Below are 20,200 nucleotides of genomic sequence, written 5' to 3'. Positions count from 1 at the left end.
TTTTCTGGTTTTGTCCTATATTGCTTCTCTCAAATATTATTACTTTATTCTAAACTGAATAATAGTGGTGGTAATTAATAAAAACAAACAAAAAAATTTGTAAATTAAACATCTCTTATAATAAGACTATTTCTTCCAAGATGACTTTTACTAGACTCAAGAACTTGTAACTTTAAAAATATTTTTTGGCTAAAGAAATATTAGCCAAGAAATATTTTTAGATTAAACCACACACCCACCATCAAGCAACTCTCATATTGTGGAGTTATACTTCATAACTGGGTTGTCACTATTGCAACAACAGGATATCTGCCCATCCACTGATGAGTAAGCGAACAAGTTTCAAAACAGTGCCGTCCGGGTGGTGGTATCTGCCGAGAATAAGTAACATTAGTTTTCTCCACTGGTGATGCGTTACTAATTCAAAGCAGTGCAATACCTCAGCCATTCGTTGTGAAGATATTCATAATATGAGATATAATTAAACAATGCATTCATACTACCTTGGTAGTATAAATGATAAATGTGCAGTAACCATGCATAAACCAACTCCTTCAACTTGTAACTTTGTTTATGATATAAATAAGAAATTTATTTCATATAAATATTACTCACAATTTGAGAAAAATCATAAGCCCAGGGTAGATAGAGCACACCAGTATTATATTTTTCCCAATGTGAAAGTAAAAAACATAACTGAACATTCCATAGCATAAAGAATACATGCAGAGGGCTGCAGCTGAACTCTTCTCGCCCAAATACAGAATACAAGCATGAAGGCATTAAAAGTGCCGCCCAACTGTCAAGTCCATGATCCATTAATTCTCCTAGAGGTCCACTAGCGTTTGTTCTTCGTGCATGTTTACCATCAATACCATCTAAAAAAATGAAATAAATGGTACATAATCTTATAATTTGCAACCATTCAATTATTTAACAGTACAATTTTATATATTTATGTTTGCAATTTATCTTTAATAACCAACTTAACAAAATTTTATAAACATCTTCATATGATAAAGAAAATATTTATGGAATACATATTTCCTTACCTTCAATATATTACTCAAACATTGCAAGCTGCAAAAGAATTTAGTATTTTGGTATAAAATATTAATCTTGCAAAATTTAGACAATATTACTTACAGATGAATGACCTTTTTTTCAATATTCATATCCATACTAAGAAGTGCTGGTGGAGAAGGAACTAAAAAATGTACTTTCTGGACTTTTGATATCCTAAAGAAATTGTAGCATTTTTACTCTTCTATGAACCAAGGACACTAGCTTGAGTAACTTTACAATATAGTTTAGAACTTATGTGAAAGGCATGGTGCAGATAGATAATTATCTCTAACCCACTGGTGATGGTAATTCATCTGACAAGTGACTCCAGAAAATAATGACCCTGTATTAAGAGTTAGTGATTAAAAATCTTTTAAATAATCTGAAAAAAAAATTTTCAGATTTTTAAATCACTGACAGTTAATGCAGGATAATTTTTCCTATATGAGCCCATAGAAGGTAGAAAAATTAAGCACATTATATGAGATTGGAGTGTTCACAAAGGCTGATGTACAATGATTACTGCTGCATTACTTTTGATTTAGTGTTTGATAGTGAAGTTAATATGATGAATGAAACAGGTTGATTTTCTGTGAAGGCCTTGAAGTGTGACGTCTTTGATTCTGTAGTGAAGACCCAATGTGAGTTATGGTCTGCTTGGGACGTGTGTAGTGCAAATGAAAAAAGTGGATTGTGTTCAAGGGCTTTTGAAATTGGCTTCATTTAATTGTATGAGATATAACTTTTCTAAATCAGTTCCATGATGTGTTGCAGAAATGTAGGTGGACTTGGAGTATAGCATAAGAGAAACATTATGTTAGTGCCCAGTGATTATACAGTGATATGTTGAATAAGGGTAAGAAAGAGCTGTGATCAGTTGAATCCTAGCTAGTTCATGGTACAGGACATGCTCCCAAGTCTCATCCTCACCACATAAGCAGTTTGGGTGTTCAAGGGAGAGTAATTTGGTGTTGAACAGTCCATGTCTTTTGATCATATAGGTTACTGCCAGGCCAGGGGCAAACCATGGGTATTTTTTCTAGTTTTCGTTGTTCACTTGTGGAACAAAGCAAAAGTTAGCTGGTCCTTTTGCTTTGGTTCACACTAAAGAATAGTAACTTTCTCACCTCAGATGGAGGTGAGAGGAAGTTCCTTCTTTACCCTTTCCCTACTACTCAGGAATAGATAGAAAGAAAGAAAGGGAGGGAGAGAGGGAGATAGAGAGACTTTGGAGTTTTTTCCCACAGGAACAAGATTACAAAAGTTTTTAGAGCATCTCACACACACAACCTATCAGGGCATTTCATACACCATTTGCTGAATCAACTGTCGACATAGCAAGCATTATGTGACAGTTGCAGTAGAAACTCTGTCTGGCACAGTTATCATTTCTCTAGGTTTAAGTATGCCACATTTCAAGTATCCTATATAAAATATGCTAATTTTTTAATTTAAATTTTTTATTATAAAAAAATTACACACTAGTTATATAGTTTCATAAATTTTCAGAGTAAGTTTTAAAATGAAATCAAGCAAGCAATTAGTAATTAACGAGATTTCTGGCATTAACGTTCTACAGAAAATTTTATTTTTATTTCTGCACTGCAGTCAATCATTTGTCAACCACTGTTTCACACTATGGCATTAACAAAACCCTAAGCTGGAAATCAAAAATCTATACAAGTAAACAGTTATTGTAAAAGTCATTTTGGTAATTTTTTTTCCTAAAAAACGATATTTACCAAATTAATTTTTTATTTGGAATCTAAAAATTAAAAAAAATAATAATAATAAAAAAATAATGCATTTTATGTGAAAAACTTTCAAAATTTCTTCCCCCATCCCCATTGCCACACACACAAACATATGAGTTCCAGAGATTTTGAAAAAGTGGCAACTCTAGTGCAAAGACATGCTTGTGATTCCAGACTGGAAAAGATGGCGAAGTGATGTGGCCTTTCACCACATTGCAAAAAACGACACTAACAATCTTTATAGACAAAAGTACTAACCATACCATGAGAGGAAAGAGAGAGAGAGAGAGAGAGAGAGAGAATTCAAGGAGGCTTGGGCCATACAGCACAATCCAAGTAAAAAAATTAACCAAAATGAAGAGGGAACTGGAAAAATAAGGAATCCTCCCAGCTAGTCTCATTCTATAACATCAGCACCAGACCCAGACCCTTGAAGTTGAATTGTTTTTCAAGAAATAGCTGTTGTTGTTGGTATAGAGCTTAACGACACAAGGGCTGCTGAGGCCAAATTGTGTCTATTCCTGTTTATTTACAAGCAACATATAGTTATAGATGTTAAATTATATGCTCCTGTACAGGTCAATATATTTTATGAACATCAAAAGTTCTTCTATGTTTGCTTCATTTCCAATGAAGTGCAATAAATCATACTCCAGTCATGAAATAATACATGGGTTATTAGAGTAACTAAGATTAAGAAGAGATGCATGTATACTTCCATGTACACCAATGCTATTAGTATTGAAAATAAATTTGATGAATTTGAAGTGCTGGTTAAGACATCCAAGGCGGATATTGTTGGGATATCAGAGACATGGTGCCACTCAGATATAAGGGATATAGAACTGGAATTTGGGGAGTACAATGTGTACAGAAAGGATAGACAGGATAGGAAGGGAGAAGGGGCGCCTCCTTAGCCAGGTGGGAAGGAGCAGCAGTGCATAGCACACGCTTCTTGATTAGACCGGGGTTCGAGCCCGTCACCACCAAATACGGAAGATGCGTAAAGGTCAGGGAATGACCACCGCATTTCCTGGAGCAATATGGCCTTAGTTGCTAATGCTCCTGAAAAACCAAATAACAAAGGGAGAAGGGGGGTTATGCTGTTAGTTAAGAAACACATAAAATCTAAGGAAGTGCATCCAGTTGACATAGATGGAAAGTGCATTGTTGAGTCAGTCTGGTGTGACATAAGCACTGGGAAAGCAAAAAATTAGAGTAGGAGTTTGTTATAGGCCTAATTACTCTAATGAGGACAATGAAAAATTAAACAGAGAAATAGAGTGGGCCAGTAAATCAGAGTGTCTTATAATGGCAGACTTTAACTTCCTACATATACACTGGAACTTGTGGGCAGGTAGCTCACACACTAGCACAGCTTTTGTGGATTTATTGGATGATTGTTTTCTACAGCAAGAGAGAGTTAACACTCTTGATCTGATTATCAGCAGTGATTATTCATGCATTAAGATTTTACAGATAAAGGAACCACTAGGTGGAAGTGATTGCAGTGTACTGATGTGGGATTTACTTAAAAACGTAACTTTTTTTTTTTTTTTTTGATTTGGTAGTTGTTGGCGCATCGGCTTCTGTGGCCATATTGCACCTCCCAAGGTTTTTGCAGCACTTTGATCCAAGCCCGAGGCGGGAATCGAACCCGCGACCTTTGGGTTGCCGGGCAGGTACTTTACCCACTCAGCTAGCCCGGTCGGCAAAAACATAACTACCATCAGGGGTAAAGGGAAGGGCTTTTGCTTTCATAAAGGCAACTACAGTGGTCTCAGAGATTTTTTAAATTCTGTACACTGGGGTGAACTCATGATGTTACCAACTTTGAACTATAAATGGGAAGCATTCAAGGAAGTAATTTTAGAACCAACTATGCTTTTTGTTCCAACTAAGAAATACTAGATTTAGGCCCAAATGGATGTCAGATGAACAAATGAGACTCGTGGCAGAGAAGAAAAATGATGGAATGCACATAAATTGTCAGGAGACAGAAACTTATGGTAGATACAAGCTAGTCTGTAATCAAGTCACAAAGGAGGTTAGGCAAGCGAAGGCAGATTACGAAAAATCTTTGGCAAAGGATGCAAAGAAAAACAGCAAAGACTTCTTTACTTATATAAACTCTAAAAGGAAGGGGATGAATCAGACTAGGCCACTTGATATCAATGGTTTGACTGTAGATGATCATTCTCAGATAGCTGCCGAACTAAATGAGTTTTCTGCATCTACATTTGCGCATGAGGAGTTATTGAAGGCGGAGAGGGCCAGATGTTTATTAAACTCTAACAGAGAGTTAAATGATTTTGTAATAACTGAGAGCAAAGTGGAGGAGAAATTGTTGAAGTTAAACATAAGAAAGGCACCTGGGGTGGATGGGATCTATCCAGTTATATTAAAGGAGGTAGCAAAGGAAATAAACCCTAGCCATAATATGAGAGCATCCTTGGCCTTGGGGGAGTGTTCCCACGGACAAGAGATGTGCAAATTCAAAGGGTGGCATGAATAATTACAAACTCCAATTCAAAGGGTGGCATGAATAATTACAGACCTGTTAGTTTGACTTATGTTCCAGGGAAAATAATGGTCACTAGTTAAAGAAGCATTGCAGGATCATCTAGACAAGATGGCAGTAATAATTCAGACAAAGCATGGAAGTCTTGCCTCATCAATTTGATTGGATACTATGATGGGGTCACAAAGGAACTGAATGCAAAAATAATTTTGATATCATATATTTGGATTTTAGGAAAGCTATTGATACTGTTGCACATATAAAAGACTACTATATAAATTGAAGCAGTATGGCATTAAGGGACAGTTGCTACAATGGATAAGAGGATGGTTGAGTGGGAGAAGACAGAGAATAGTAATAAATGGGTACTGCTCTATGTGGACTACTGCAGGCGAAGGCAGATTACGAGAAACCCTTGGCAAGGGATGCAAAGAAAAACAGCAAAGAGTTCTTTACTTATGTAAACTCTAGAAGGAAGGGGATGAATCAGATTGGTCCACTTGATATTGATGGGTCAACTGTTGATGACCCTGCTCAGGTAGCTAACAAACTAAATGAATATTTTGCATCAACATTCACACATGAGGAGTTATTCAGCGAGGGGAATACCAGAGGTGTATTCAACTCTAGCAGTAAGCTATAGAATCTTGAAATAACTGGGAGTAAAGTGGAGGAGAAACTGTTGAAGATAAACACAAGAAAGGCACCTGGGGTGGATGGGATCTATGCAGTTATATTAAAGGAGGCAGCAAAGGAAGTAAGCAAACCCTTAGCCATAATTATGAGAGCTTCCTTGGACTCAGGGGAGGTACCCATAGACTGGAAATGTGCAAATGTGACCCCAATTCACAAAGGAGGATCAAAGGCTGACACAAGTAATTATAGACCTGTGAGCTTAACTTCTGTTCCAGGAAAATTAATGGAGGCACTGGTTAAAGAAGCATTGCAGGGTCATTTAGACAAGACTTCAGTTATAGCTCGGACACAGCATGGTTTTGTTAAGGGGAAGTCTTGCCTGACCAATTTGATTGGATATTATGATGCAGTCACAAAAGAACTGGATGCAGAGAATAACTTTGATATTATATACTTGGATCTTAGAAAGGCTTTTGATACTGTTGCACATGAAAGACTGCTGCACAAATTGGAGAAGTGTGGCACTGGAGGCAAATTGCTGCTATGGATAAAGGGATGGTTGAGTGGCAGAAGACAGAGAGTGGTAATCAATGGACACTGCTCATCGTGGACTAATGTTATTAGTGGAGTCCCTCAGGGTTCAGTATTGGGTCCATTATTGTTTTCTGTATTTATAAATGATATTGATGATGTTATATCAAGCTTAATGTCCAAGTTTGCAGACGATACGAAGGTTGGCAGGGTTGTCAAGGACACTACTGACACTATGCTACTGCAACAGGATTTGGAAAGGTTGAGCAGATGGGCTGAGAGGTGGCAAATGAAGTTTAACATTGACAAATGTAAAGTACTACATATGGGAAACAGCAACCCCAGAGCAACGTATCAACTCTGTGGTACTACACTGACAGTGGTAGAGAATGAAAGGGACCTGGGGGTGGTTGTACAGGCAGATATGAAGTTTTCTGAGCAGTGCAGACGGGCTACAAGAGTAGCTCATGGTGTATTGTCAATGATATATAGGAATTTTTCTAGCAGGGATAAGGAGGTGATTATTCCCTTGTATAAAGCAATGGTCAGGCCACACCTAGAGTACTGTATACAGATCTGGAGGCCTCATTTCAAGAAGGATGTAGAGATGCTGGAATGAGTACATTCCAGTACTCGTTCCAGCATCAAGATTGGTGAATGGAACAAAGGGGTGCTCTTACAAAGAAAGACTTAAGTTTTGCAAATTACAGTGTCTGGAGACTGGGCACCAGCGAGGTGATCTGATAGAGGTGTATAAAGCCTTGAATGGTTTGAGCATGCTCAATGCTAATGGGATTCTTCCTCTTGCTCAGAATAATCACCTGAGAGGGCATAAATTCAAATTGAGGAAAGACAGATGTAGGATAGACGTGAGAAAATTTGCCTTTAGACAGTGGGTGGTTGGTTGGTGGAACAGACTTCCATCCCTTGTCGTGGAGGTTGATAGCCTGAATAAGTTTAAGGCCCAGCTGGACAGGTATTTCGAACGAACAGAGGGGTGAAGTGGAAGTGGTTATTTTTTATTTATTTATTTTATTTTATTTTATTTTTTTTTTTTTGGCTGATGCTGCATAAGCTTGCTTTCTTGCATCAAATGCCTCTGCTAATGCTAATATCTGTTTTCATGCTTCTTGGTATGAGACATTTTTCTCTACCTTGTACTTCAATATTTTCTTACCCATCTTCCACAATTCACAAGTTCTTGAATATGAAGAGTGAGCACCCTGGCAATTGGGACACTTTGGTGTTGCTGCTGTGCATTCTGTTTGGAAGTGGTCCGGAGAGCTACATGAGGGGCAAATGGCCTTTCCTTGACATGCTGTTTGAGAATGATCATACTTCTGGCATTTAAAGCATCTAAGTGGAATCGGAATGTATGGTCGGATCTTACAGGAAAGGTAGCCAGCTTTAACTGATGCAGGAAAATTTGGAGTGTTAAAGGTAAGGATTATATTTCTTGTGGGTGTGACAACACCATCTTGTTTAGTCATAATTCTTTTAGCACTGATGACATGTTGTCTAAGTTCTTCAGCAATTTCATCCTCGGTAACATTAAGGAGGTCCCATTCTGAAATGACCCCTTTTGAGGTGTTTAATGTTCTATGTGGGGTTACAGAAATGGGAAGGCCTCCAAAGGTCGTTTGCTTCAGAGCTAGCTAGAATGAGTAGGATTACTCATTTTCTATGAGGAGATCTCCTCAGTGAAGTCGTTTGACTATTTTTGGAGTGCCTGCTATAGCCTATATGCTTTTCTGCACCAAAAATAGAGATAAGCTGCTAAGAGGTTTTGTAGACAAGGAATGTAAAATTAGGAAAGCAGGCAGATCAGGTGAAGAATCATATTTTTTGATTCTTTTTGCTTGCGATGACTCATGTTCACGTGAGCATGTAGGTTCTACAGTTGGTGATATCAAGAGATCCATGTTTGCTTCTTTTCGCCCTGAGTATTGAATTTATTCTCAGGTTACCAGCCCTGCCACGTGGAGGTAGGAGCGGTGCCACCAGTGACCAAGCGATAAGAAGTCAGTGGTTACTGTGTTAGAGAAGTTAGTTATATATTAAAACGAAAAAATCAAAAAAATTACATTAGAGTAAAAAATTAAAAATCAATTTAACACAATTAAAAATCAATTTAATGCAATTAAAAATATTAAAAAGAATCTAACGAAAATATTCAAAACGATTTTCCTTCCTTATATGGAGATTTTAAGGCAAGTTTCACGTGATGTGGCTAGTTGTTTTATGCCTGAAATGTTTTGATTTAAATTGACCCTGGCAAACTTTGGAACGATGTTGTTTTGAAGGCAATATTTTAGAAAAGAAATATGGTAACTTTGGGCCGAGTATTTTAGGGTTGATTTAATCTAATTTTGCACCAAGCTTTTCAAAAAATCCCCCATAATTGTGTGTATCGATAGGTTACCCCTGGAGAGATATGAAGTGAATGAAATAGTCAATAAGAGTTTAAAAAATGAATTAGATAGTATGAATCAGAGCTGTAATGCTCAATATGTTCTACGTTGATATTAATATTTGTAAAATAATAAGAGGAGTTTACCTCAATATAGTACGCAGAACACTTCCGTATGATATTCTCCAGAAATTAAAATGAAAAAAAAAATCAAAAAACTTACATTAGAGTAAAAAATAATTAAAAATCAATTTAACACAATTAAAAATCAATTAAAAATATTAAAAAGAATCTAACGAAAATATTCAAAACAATTTTCCTTCCTTGAATATTTTCGTTAGATTCTTTTTAATATTTTTAATTGCATTAAATTGAATTTTAATTGTGTTAAATTGATTTTTAATTATTTTTTACTCTAATGTAAGTTTTTCGATTTTTTCATTTAATTTCTGGAGAGTATCATACGGAAGTGTTCTACATACTATATTGAGGTAAACTCCTCTTATTATTTTACAAACTACTCATTTATAGAAAGGACACTTTCAAATTGCTTTGGAAAATTGCTAGATCACTTTGCTTGGCACTCGGGGCCCAGACGGTGAGTGTAGCCATTACAATATGCAAAGTGATTTCCTCAAAGAAAAAGTAAATGTTTTTCCAAAGTGCTTCACTTCACATTTTCACTCATTCTAGAATAAAACATTGTATACAATTTGTATACTATGTTTTATTATTAGTACATATTACACTTAGATTAATGTTTTAATATAAGTATATAATTTGACGTTGTATTCTTACATTTCAGCAAACCTTTTCAAACTGTTCCACATGAAAGACTGGTATACAAACTGGAGCAGCGTGGCATTACAGATAAGATACTGCTATGAAGGGTTGAGTGGCAGAAGGCAGAGAGTGGTTATTAATAGGCACTACTCTTCATTGACTAATGTTATTGGTGGAGTCCCTCAGTGCTGGGTCCTCTACTGTTTTCAACATTTATTAATGATATTGATGAAGAATATCAAGTTTAATGGGCTAAGGTAAAGAAAGCCAACACGAGAAATGTCGGATAACTTACATGGAAAATTAGTTTCCTGACACTGGACTCTAGAGCTGCTCGCTCAGTAAACAGATGATAGGTGTTATCGGTCTGGAGCTGAAATCGAGAAGAATATATTGATTGACAGGTAGGCGTAGCAAACGATGAAATGATTGGTGGTCGGTGCAAAAGATGACAAGCTATTGTGTAGTCGTTGGTTGGCATTATGATGTGTATTTATGAGTAAAGAACGGTGCATAATAGTTTTGTGATGAATGGTAAACAGGTAATAGTAGCGATGAATCTTTTAAAGATGGAAGAAATTTGTAAGGAAAATAAAATGTTGGTTGAATTTTTGATGAAAACTAAATTAATAAAAGTTTCGTTCTGTTCATTTTTATGTTCTTCATTATGTTTTTTTTTCTCATTATTAAAAGCAGATTTTTGGAGTACACGAGTGTTTTTACTATATTGTTGATTTAGGTTTGGTTACGGAAAAAGGAAAAGGTTTCTTTATTTTTCGTTATATTTCGTAACCTAACCTTAAACGTTAGGTTAAGAAATAATAGGAAAAGAAAGAAAGATTCTTTATATATATATATATATATAGCGAATTGAGGTGTTGATTGATGTTATGATACGTAAACATCTGCACGAGTGTCTTCAAAAATAAAAGTACAGTAATAAAAAATTAATATTTTGTTAACAAACAATTTATGCACTAGTCCACCCATGATTCTAAAGAAAAAAAGGTTAGGTTACCCCCTCCATTTTGGGAGGGGTTCACGTTCCCATGGGATTCAAGTGGAGGTAACCTGACGTTTTTTCACCATTAGGGCATATTATTGAACAAGAAAATAAAAATAGTCAAAAAAAATTTATTTTTTTATGAATGTATTTCTAAATATGACTGTGATTCTAAAGAAAAAGGTTAGATTACCCCTTCCACTTCAGGAGGGGTTCAAGCTCCCACGGAATTCAAAAGGAGGTAACCTGACCCTTTTCCACCATTATGTGGAAAGCGTTCATTAGGGCATGTGCGATTAGGGCAAGTTACCATTAGTGTTTCTGAGTGCTGCTAAAGCGATACTAAACCGATATTATTGTGTGTTGTGTTCGCATACCAATCAGCACATCATTTGCCACGCCTACCTGTCAATCAATATATCGTTCTTGACTTTGCTCCAGACTGATAACATCTACCGTCTGTTTACCGAGCGAGCAGCATAGAGTGCCATATCGAGAAACTAATTTTCCGCGTAAGTTATCTGACGTTTCTTGACGTTCTCTTGTTGGCTTTCTTAACCTTCGCCATTTAATGTCCAAGATTTCACATGATATGAAGGTTGGAAGGGTGGTTAATGACAGTAATCAGGGTATGAAAAGTTTTCTAGGAAATGTTAAAGCTGGCAACTAGAGGCAGCTTTTGGAAGATCTCATTACTTCTTACGAAAAACTGTGGTGCAACATGTCACTGAAGATGAATTTCTTGCACTCACACTTGGATTTCTTCCTGCCAAACTGTGGTGCTGTCAGCAACGAACACGGTGAGTGCCTCTATCAAGACCGCAGCGATCGAACAAAGATACAAAAGCAAATAGAGTGCTGCCATGTTAGCTGATTATTGCTGGATGGTGAAAAGGGATGTTCCCAAAGCTGAATACAAACCAAAAGTGAAAAGGTCCTGTGTTTGATACAGGTATGTTTGGAGCTACATCTTACTGCCATATAAATAAAAAATACCTTGTATAAATATAAAAAACTACTTTTTTCAAAAACAAGATCCAATCTGCCATTTTAAGCACGATTTCTGTGTTTAGCACCCCAAAATCTATAAAGTAAACCTACTTTCATGCCCATAACAAGATATGACCCAAAATTTGTTGTTCAGTATTATATTGTTTTGCCCCCCTTCTTTCTTTGATTTACTTTCTCCATTGTCCCAACTTCTATTTTATTTTAATGTTCACAACCACCACTTGGTATCTTCATTATGTTTTTATGTATTCTATAATTTGGTTTATATTAAATTAATTGATTATTTGATTTTAATTGGTTATTTATGTTAAATCTGTGTATAATGATTTCCAAGTTAATTTACACATTTTCACATAACCATCGATTGACTATTTTCTTATTTCAATTTGCATTTTGGTATGTTATTTGTTTATTTAACCTACAGAGGTCTGTAGCCATGACATCTTTTATTTCTTAGGTTTCCATTCTATTCGTTATCTATTATCTGAATCAAGATTTGTTGTTATCCATCACTGGCTCTTTGGTGAATAGCAACATATTACTGAAATACGATCCTTTTTGGAGTTCACAAGTGCGGATATACCCACAAAGAGATAGTGCTTGCGAGTTCCCAGTTCTTTCTTTATTTCTATTTTATTATTCATTTACAAAATATGGTACTCATTCTTTTGGAGGATGTATGGGCATTAATCTCCTTGGAGCAGGAGTACTGTATCTGCACAGCTGGAGCAAATGGCTTGGTACACAGCAGCAGAATCACATTTTACCAAGTTGAGCCTTAGAAAGACAGCAGTGATATTTTTATAATGTGGCTTAGTGTTTCCCTTGTTTATAAGTTAAAATGTTTTATATTTTTCCCAGAAAATTTGAAAATTGTATAGCATTAGCAAGGGCACATGATGCAAGAAAGCAAGCTTATATAGCATCAGCCAAAAAAAAAAAAAAAAAAACACACACACACACACACACACATCCTTCTCATTTCACTCATCCACTCGCTCCAAATATTTCTCTAGTTCTGCCTTGAACCTGTTTAAGCTATCAACTTCTACAACGACAGATGGAAGTTTGTTCCAGCAATCAACCACCCGCTTGCTAAAGTCAAACTTCCGCACATCTATCCTACAACTGTCTTTCCACAATTTGAATTTATGCACTCTGAGGTAATTATTATGAGCAAGAGGAAGAACTCCATCAGCATTGAGCATGCTCAAGCCATTCAAGACGTTATACACCTCAATCAGATCACCTTGCAGGTTCCTAGTCTCCAGACACTATAATTTGCAAAATTTAAGCCTTTCTTCGTAAGAGAAACCCTTTGTTCCATTCCCTAATCTTGTTGCCCTTCTCTGTACTCGTTCTAACAGCACTACATCCTTCTTAAAATGAGGCCTCCAGACCTGTATACAATACTCAACGTGTGGCTCGACCATTGCCTTACACAAGGGGATAATCACCTCCTTATCCCTGCTAGAAAATTTCCTGTATATCATTGACAAGACACCATGAGCTACTCTAGCAGACCATCTGCATTGCTCAGAAAATTACCCCGAGGTCCATTTCACTCTCTACCACTGTCAATATAGTACCACAGAGTTGATACGTTACTCTGGGGTTACTGCTTATCATATGCAGTACTTTACAATTGTCAATGTTAAACTTCATTTGACACCTCTCAGCCCATCTGCTAAACTTTTCTAGATCCTATTGCAGCAATGTTCTGTCATTAGTGTCATTAACAACCCTGCCAACCTTCGTATCATCTGCAAACTTGGCCATTAAGCCTGATATATACCATCATCAATATCATTAATGAATACAGAAAACAATAATGGACCCAAAACTGAACCCAGGGGGACTCCACTAATAACATTAGTCCATGAAGAGCAATGTCCATTGATTACCATTCTCTGTCTTCTCTCACTCAACCATCCTTTTATCCATAGCAGCAATCTGCCTTCAATGTCACACTGCTCCAATTTGTGTAGCAGTCTTCCATGTGCAACAGTATCAAAAGCCTTTCTAAGATCCAAATATATGATATCAAAATTATTCTTTGCATCCAGTTCCTTTGTGACCACATCAAAGTATCCAATCAAATTGGTCAGACAAGACTTCCCCTTAACAAAACCATGCTGTGTCCGAGCTATAACTGAAGTCTTGTCTAGATGATCCTGCAGTGCTTCTTTAACCAGTGCCTCCATTAATTTCCCTGGAATAGAGGTTAAACTAATAGGTCTGTAATTATTTGTATCACCCTTTGTTCCTCCTTTGTGAATTGGGGTCACATTTGCACATCTCCAGTCCATGTGTACCTCTCCTGAGTCCAAGGAAGCTCTCATAATTATAGCTAAGGGTTTTTCTTACTTCCTTTGCTGCTCCTTTAATATAACTGGATAGATTCCATCCACCCTAGGTGCCTTTCTTATGTTTATCTTCAACAATTTCTTCTCCACTTTACTCTCAGTTATTACAAGATTATCTAGCTTACTGCCAGAGTTTAACATACCTCTGGCATTCCCTCCGTGAATAACTCATGTGTAAATGTAGATGCAAAATATTCATTTAGTTCATTAGCTACCTGAATAGGATCATCAACAGTTGAACCATCGGTATCAAGTGGACCAATCTGATTCATTCCCTTCCTTCTAGAAGGAAGAACATAAAGAACTTTTTGCTGTTTTTCTTTGCATCCTTTGTGAAAGATTTCTCATAATCTGCCTTTGCCTGCCTAACCTCCTTTGTGACTTGGTTACAAAGGAGGTTACATAAACTTCTGTTTCACCTCTTAATTTATATGTATCTCATGCATTTTTCTTCTCTGGCACATGTCTAATTAGTTCATCTGACATCCATTTAGGCCTAAATCTTGAACAATATTTCTCAGTTGGTATGAAAAGCCCAGTAGCTTCCAAGATTAATTCTTTGAATGCTTCCCATTTTGAATTTGCTGTTGGTAACATCATCAGTTGGTCCCACCATATAGAATTTAAATACTGTCTCACCACTGTAGTCACCTTTATGAAAGCAAAAACCTTTCCCTTTACCCCTGATGGTAGTTACCACTTTGAGTAAATTCCACTTCAGCATAATGTGATCACTGCCACCTAGTAGTTCCTTTATTTGCAGATTCTTAATGCATGAAGAATCACTACCGATAATCAGATTAAGAGTATTACTCTCTAGTTGCCTCCCGAACATGCTGCTGTAGAAAACAATCATCCAATAAATCCACAAAAGCCTTGCTAGTGTGTGATTGACCAACCCACAAATTCCAGTCAATCTCTGGGTAATTAAAATCCCCCATTATAAGACTCTCTGATTTACTGGTCCACTCTATTTCCCTGTACAGTTTTTTATTATACTCATCAGAGTCATTAAGCCTATAACACACACACCTACTCTCATTTTTTCTTTCCCAGTGCTTATGTCACACCAAACAGACTCAACATTGCATTGTCCACCAACATCAAGTGGATGCACTTCCTTAGATTTTATGTGTTTCTTAAACAGCATAACTCTTCCTCCCTTCCTGTTCTTCCTATCCTTTCCATACATATTGTACTCCCCAAATTCCAATTCTGCATTGCTTATGTCTGTGTGTCACCACGTCTCTGATATCCCAACAATATCTGCCTTTGATGTCTTGACTAGCACTTCAAGCTCATCAAATTTATTAACTATACTTCTAGCATTGGTGTACATGCAAGTATACATGCAACTGTTTCTACTCTTAGTTACCCTAACACAGCATATGTATTTATTTGTTCCACTATGACTCCCAGCAGTCCTGGAAATATCCATTGCCTTGCTTTCCAGGCTGCTGCTCATTCTAATAGAAGCAGTGTAAGAATCACTTTTGCCTCTGCCTGTGGCCACTGTTAACCTTTTAGTCTGTGTATCCCCCCCAAGCTAGCAGTTTTCCGACCCACCTAACTCTGCCTTGATAGCATCAACAAATATTCTTGCACCCTTTCTATATAAAGGATATTTTATGTCTGCTTATTTTTTATGCACTACCATTCCTTACAATATGAATAGAAGCACTTATGAAAAAGACTATCCTGCCTCCAGCATATATTACAAATTGGATGAACTGAAAATGGGACCTGGTTACGTCAATGCCAAGAGGTATTTAAAATTAATGGACTGGCTCTTCAAAAATTTAATTTATGGTCAGGTAATTTTAGAAAAATATAGGACTTTTAAGTTGAAGGAAGGATGTAATGCGAGGTAAAAGCCACATTGAAACAGATTTTTTATTTCAATGTGCACACTTAATTCAATTTGTTAACATTTCAGATTACAATAAATTTTGTCGTCAGACCTACAAAGGGAATTATAACAGCAGATAATGTTAGAAATTAAGTAATGTTTATGTAATTAAACTAATACAGAAGGAATGGGAAGAGGATAAGTGAGTAAAGAGAGGCCAATGCAGAGAGGGAGAGAGGGAATATTAATGTAAAACAAAAATGGAGATAAGAACAGAATACAGTAATTTATGATATTTAAATAAAGCAACTTAACATAAAACAATATTAATGTTTAATTTAAAACATTAAACTAAATACAAATCAATTACACTTAAAATATAAATCTGGGAGGGATGAAGAAAACCAGATGAACTAAGTTAAACTTTACTATCTATCTGGAGTAACTGTTACTGAAATTGGACAGACTTACCTAGTTAAATGGGAAGAAATAACTTCTAGAATGACTTTTTTCCTCTTACAAGTTGCTTCTTTTGTAAGTGGTGACTTATAAGAGAAAGGACCTAGAGGGCAAGTATTGTATATACCACCAGGACCGAATAACTTGGAAACTGGTTCAACTAATGGAAAGAGAGAGCTTAAACCAGAACTGTGTTCTATAGTATAGGCTTAAAAGGTCTTTTAGAAGAATACCTAAAAGATTATGAATTGCCAAGAGATAAGCAGAGAGCCTATGAAACAGAGAACCAATGAGACCCAAGAAAATTTATGATGAAGGTTTAGTTAGTCCTACCTTTAGTAAAAGTTTTTGTTAATTATAAGAGAAATTATCATACTTTACTATAGTAATGCTCTTCAACCAACACTCACCCCCAACTTATCCAGTTAATCCATTATCAAAAAAAAGGTTAAAGTTAGTAATGCGATATTATCCATAAAATTTATTATCAATACATACAGTTTTATTAAAAAAAACTACTCTTGTGTTCAATTCCCATTATCTATTAACTGCTAAGAAAGGAAAAAAGAAGCATAGTCAATGCACACTGAACCACCCAAGACTAAACTAACTCGCAATCACAGACCGGGAAGCGAAGACAACTGTCAAATTTTCCTCATTATTTTTAGTTAAACTTCTTTATAAGTGATTAAGTTATTTCAGTTGAAATCCGTGCTCACAAGAATTAAAATGACAAACTTAATATCCATTCTCTTATAAACCAAATTTAATACTACCCCATGTCAAGATTATCTTTGTTAACCAATGTGAATACCACTATTCGTGTATGTGTGAATAAAATTCACATATGCGTGAATTTTTAATAAAACTGTATGTATTTGATAATAAATTTTATGGATAATATCGCATTACTAACTTTAACCTTTTTTTCATAATGGATTAACTGGATAAGCTGGGGGTGAGTGTTGGTTGAAGAGCATTCCTATAGTAAGGTATGAGAATTTCTCTTATATTTAACAATATTACCGAAGTAGGAAGGATTGAACTTTATTGTTCTTTTTTTTTAGAAATTTAAGTAAAAGTTATATATTCAGGGTGTCTGCGAGAAGAATCATTAACCATGACAGAAGATAGTGGATAGAAAAGGGAGGGGAAAGAATGAAGAAAGAGAAATGCAAGGAAGGAAACAAGTGCTAAACTTAGAAAGTAGATAAAAACAGATTTAAAATAACTGCTATTACAATTTATAATTTAAATCAATGTTTGTGATGTCATCTGATGGCAGTAGGTAGGTAGGTAGGAGGATCTGTATTTATGTTGACTGTGGATTTAAGAGCTTTGCTGAGCAGAACTGAAGTTTTTTATGAAGACATTTCTTAAATTTTTCTATGATTCCAGTGTAAAATAAATTAAAAGTCTCCTTCAGAAGTAGCACTCTTTTTTGTGAATTTAAATTTGAAAAACCACAGTTTCCAGCTGAAATTGAACTGATTTCAAATTCTACTTCATTCTAATTTGCAATTTACATATGTGATTACAATATTAAAATAGGAATGCTATAATTGTGTTACTTTGAAAAATTTACATATGACAAAATATGCATTAGAAGCATGCACATTCTTACCTAATGTATGTGCAAGAAATTGGTTAACAGCACATGCAATCCATACCCAACTGGGTACAGGAGGGCAAGGTGCATAGGCATCACTTGAAGCATAAAAATTATAGTCATGAAGTGCGAGAAGCAGTGCATTAGCCACAGTCAGGAGAAATCCAGTAAAAGTAAGGATATTTGGTGTAATCCACCTTGGAACTAACTATTAAAAGAGAAAAATAGAGAAGGAAAAAAAATATATATATATCACATGAAATTGGGACATGGCAATCACACCTGGCATGAAAAATTAAATGCAAAAATAAAAAGCATAAAGGGCAAGCTAAGAACTGAATAAAGCTGCACTCAAACATATCATATAATAAGTAAGTCAAGGAATGTGTTACCGTTTACACTCATACTGCTATGCACTAAAATCATAATTGCCAGTCTGGCCTGAAATTAAAAAAAAAAAAGAAAAAGAAGTATATATGACTTTCCATATGTATCAACATATTTTAATGATTAGTAACTGAACATTTCCAGTATAACATTTGGATATAAATGAAATATTAACAGGTTAGGTCCAATTGGTAAATACTCATTAGATATTTATTCAATCTACAACCATTAGATGTTTTTAAAAATACATCATATGCCTTTATGCATTATAACCACATACACATTTGAAAAAGCTCATAATTTCACCACATTATAAACTGCTATAAAAAGAAAAGTACACCAGATAAAGAGAAACAGTTAATTTTATTTGAAAGAACAATTCAAAAAGTTATATAGAAAACAGACTAATGTTACAACCAGATAATGGGACTGAAAAAATTAAATTTTAAAACAGCATTGCAGCAACAGAAAGTGATGTGTGCATGTGTGTGTGTGTGTGTGTGTGTGTGTGTGTGTGTGTGTGTGTAGTATTAGAAGCTTAAATCTCTTATTAAAATGCAAAGATGTTATCATTCAAGTGGCTGAAGCAGTTTCAAGAAACTCTGGCAGTCGCAGAGTCGACATGTTTTTAGTTGGCTGCAGTAGATTAATTGAAAGAGATTAAGATTTTTTGGCGGGCTCCAGGGTTTCCCCTATTCACCACTGAAAGTAATCTATACAATGTGTACAATTTATAATGATTAATTATACATGAAAAGTAGAATGATTAATTATACATAAAAAGACTATTAGTAAATTAATAAGAGGAGTTTACCTCAATATAGTACGTAGAACACTTCCGCATGGTACCCTCCAGAAATTAAAACGGAAAAAACGAAAAAATCGACAACTTACCGGTACATTAAAGTAAAATATAAATAATTAAATAATCAATTTAACACAATTCAAAATCAATTTAAAACAATTAAAATTCAAATTAACGCAATTAAAAGAATCTAACGAAAATATTCAAAACGATTTTCCTTCCTGAAGCTGACAATGCTTTTCGACCGACTGTCGTGATCACAGGAATGAAAATTACCGAATCAGGCTAAACCTTCAACTTAAATAGTGATTATATGTCTTCACGCATGCGCGTAAAGGTCCACGCATCGGAGATCAAATATGGCCGCCGAACATTAACAGAATTCTCGTGTAATTTAATTTCAATGGTTTCTGCAATTAATAGTCGCGTATAATTACGTTGAACGTTAAGTATTTTGGCCTCGTTAAATAAAAAAGTATGTTTTTCATTAATGACATGAAAGGCTAATTCTGACGCTGCTGAACGAGAAGCACGAACTGAGGCTTCGTGTTGATTTAACGAAAAACATACTTTTTTATTTAACGAGTCCAAAATACTTAACGTTCAACGTAATTATACGCGACTATTAATTGCAGAAACCGTTGAAATTAAATTATAAGAGAATTCTGTTAATGTTCGGCGGCCATATTTGATCTCCGATGCGTGGACCTTTATGCGCATGCGTGAAGACATATAATCACTATTTAAGTTGCAGGTTTAGCCTGATTCGGTAATTTTCATTCCTGTGATCACGACAGTCAGTCGAAAAGCATTGTCAGCTTCAGGAAGGAAAATCGTTTTGAATATTTTCGTTAGATTCTTTTAATTGCGTTAATTTGAATTTTAATTGTTTTAAATTGATTTTGAATTGTGTTAAATTGATTATTTAATTATTTATATTTTACTTTAATGTACCGGTAAGTTGTCGATTTTTTCGTTTTTTCCGTTTTAATTTCTGGAGGGTACCATGCG

General features: G+C 35.5%; 1 protein-coding gene across 4 annotated transcripts in view; it reads right to left on the bottom strand.

Moving 5' to 3' along the window:
• The window catches only part of LOC150081011 (ethanolaminephosphotransferase 1-like), a 212,708-nt gene that overhangs the window by 91,676 nt on the left and 100,832 nt on the right, over positions 1–20,200 (bottom strand). For all 4 annotated transcript variants that reach the window (XM_090381040.1, XM_090381042.1, XM_090381041.1 and 1 more), the window contains 2 exons: positions 18,013–18,205; positions 616–878 (listed from right to left, as the gene is read on the bottom strand). In XM_090381040.1, coding sequence (XP_090237166.1) covers positions 616–878; positions 18,013–18,205 — 456 coding nt within the window. The remainder of the gene's footprint in view (positions 1–615; positions 879–18,012; positions 18,206–20,200) is intronic.

This window comes from Mastigoproctus giganteus, chromosome 9 (assembly GCF_048544385.1).
Source record: "Mastigoproctus giganteus isolate SK-2022 chromosome 9, ASM4854438v1, whole genome shotgun sequence".
In the NCBI taxonomy this organism is placed as follows: Eukaryota; Metazoa; Arthropoda; class Arachnida; order Uropygi; family Thelyphonidae; genus Mastigoproctus; species Mastigoproctus giganteus.
Note: the sequence above shows the minus strand (reverse complement) of the source record. Positions and strands in the feature narration are given on the sequence as shown.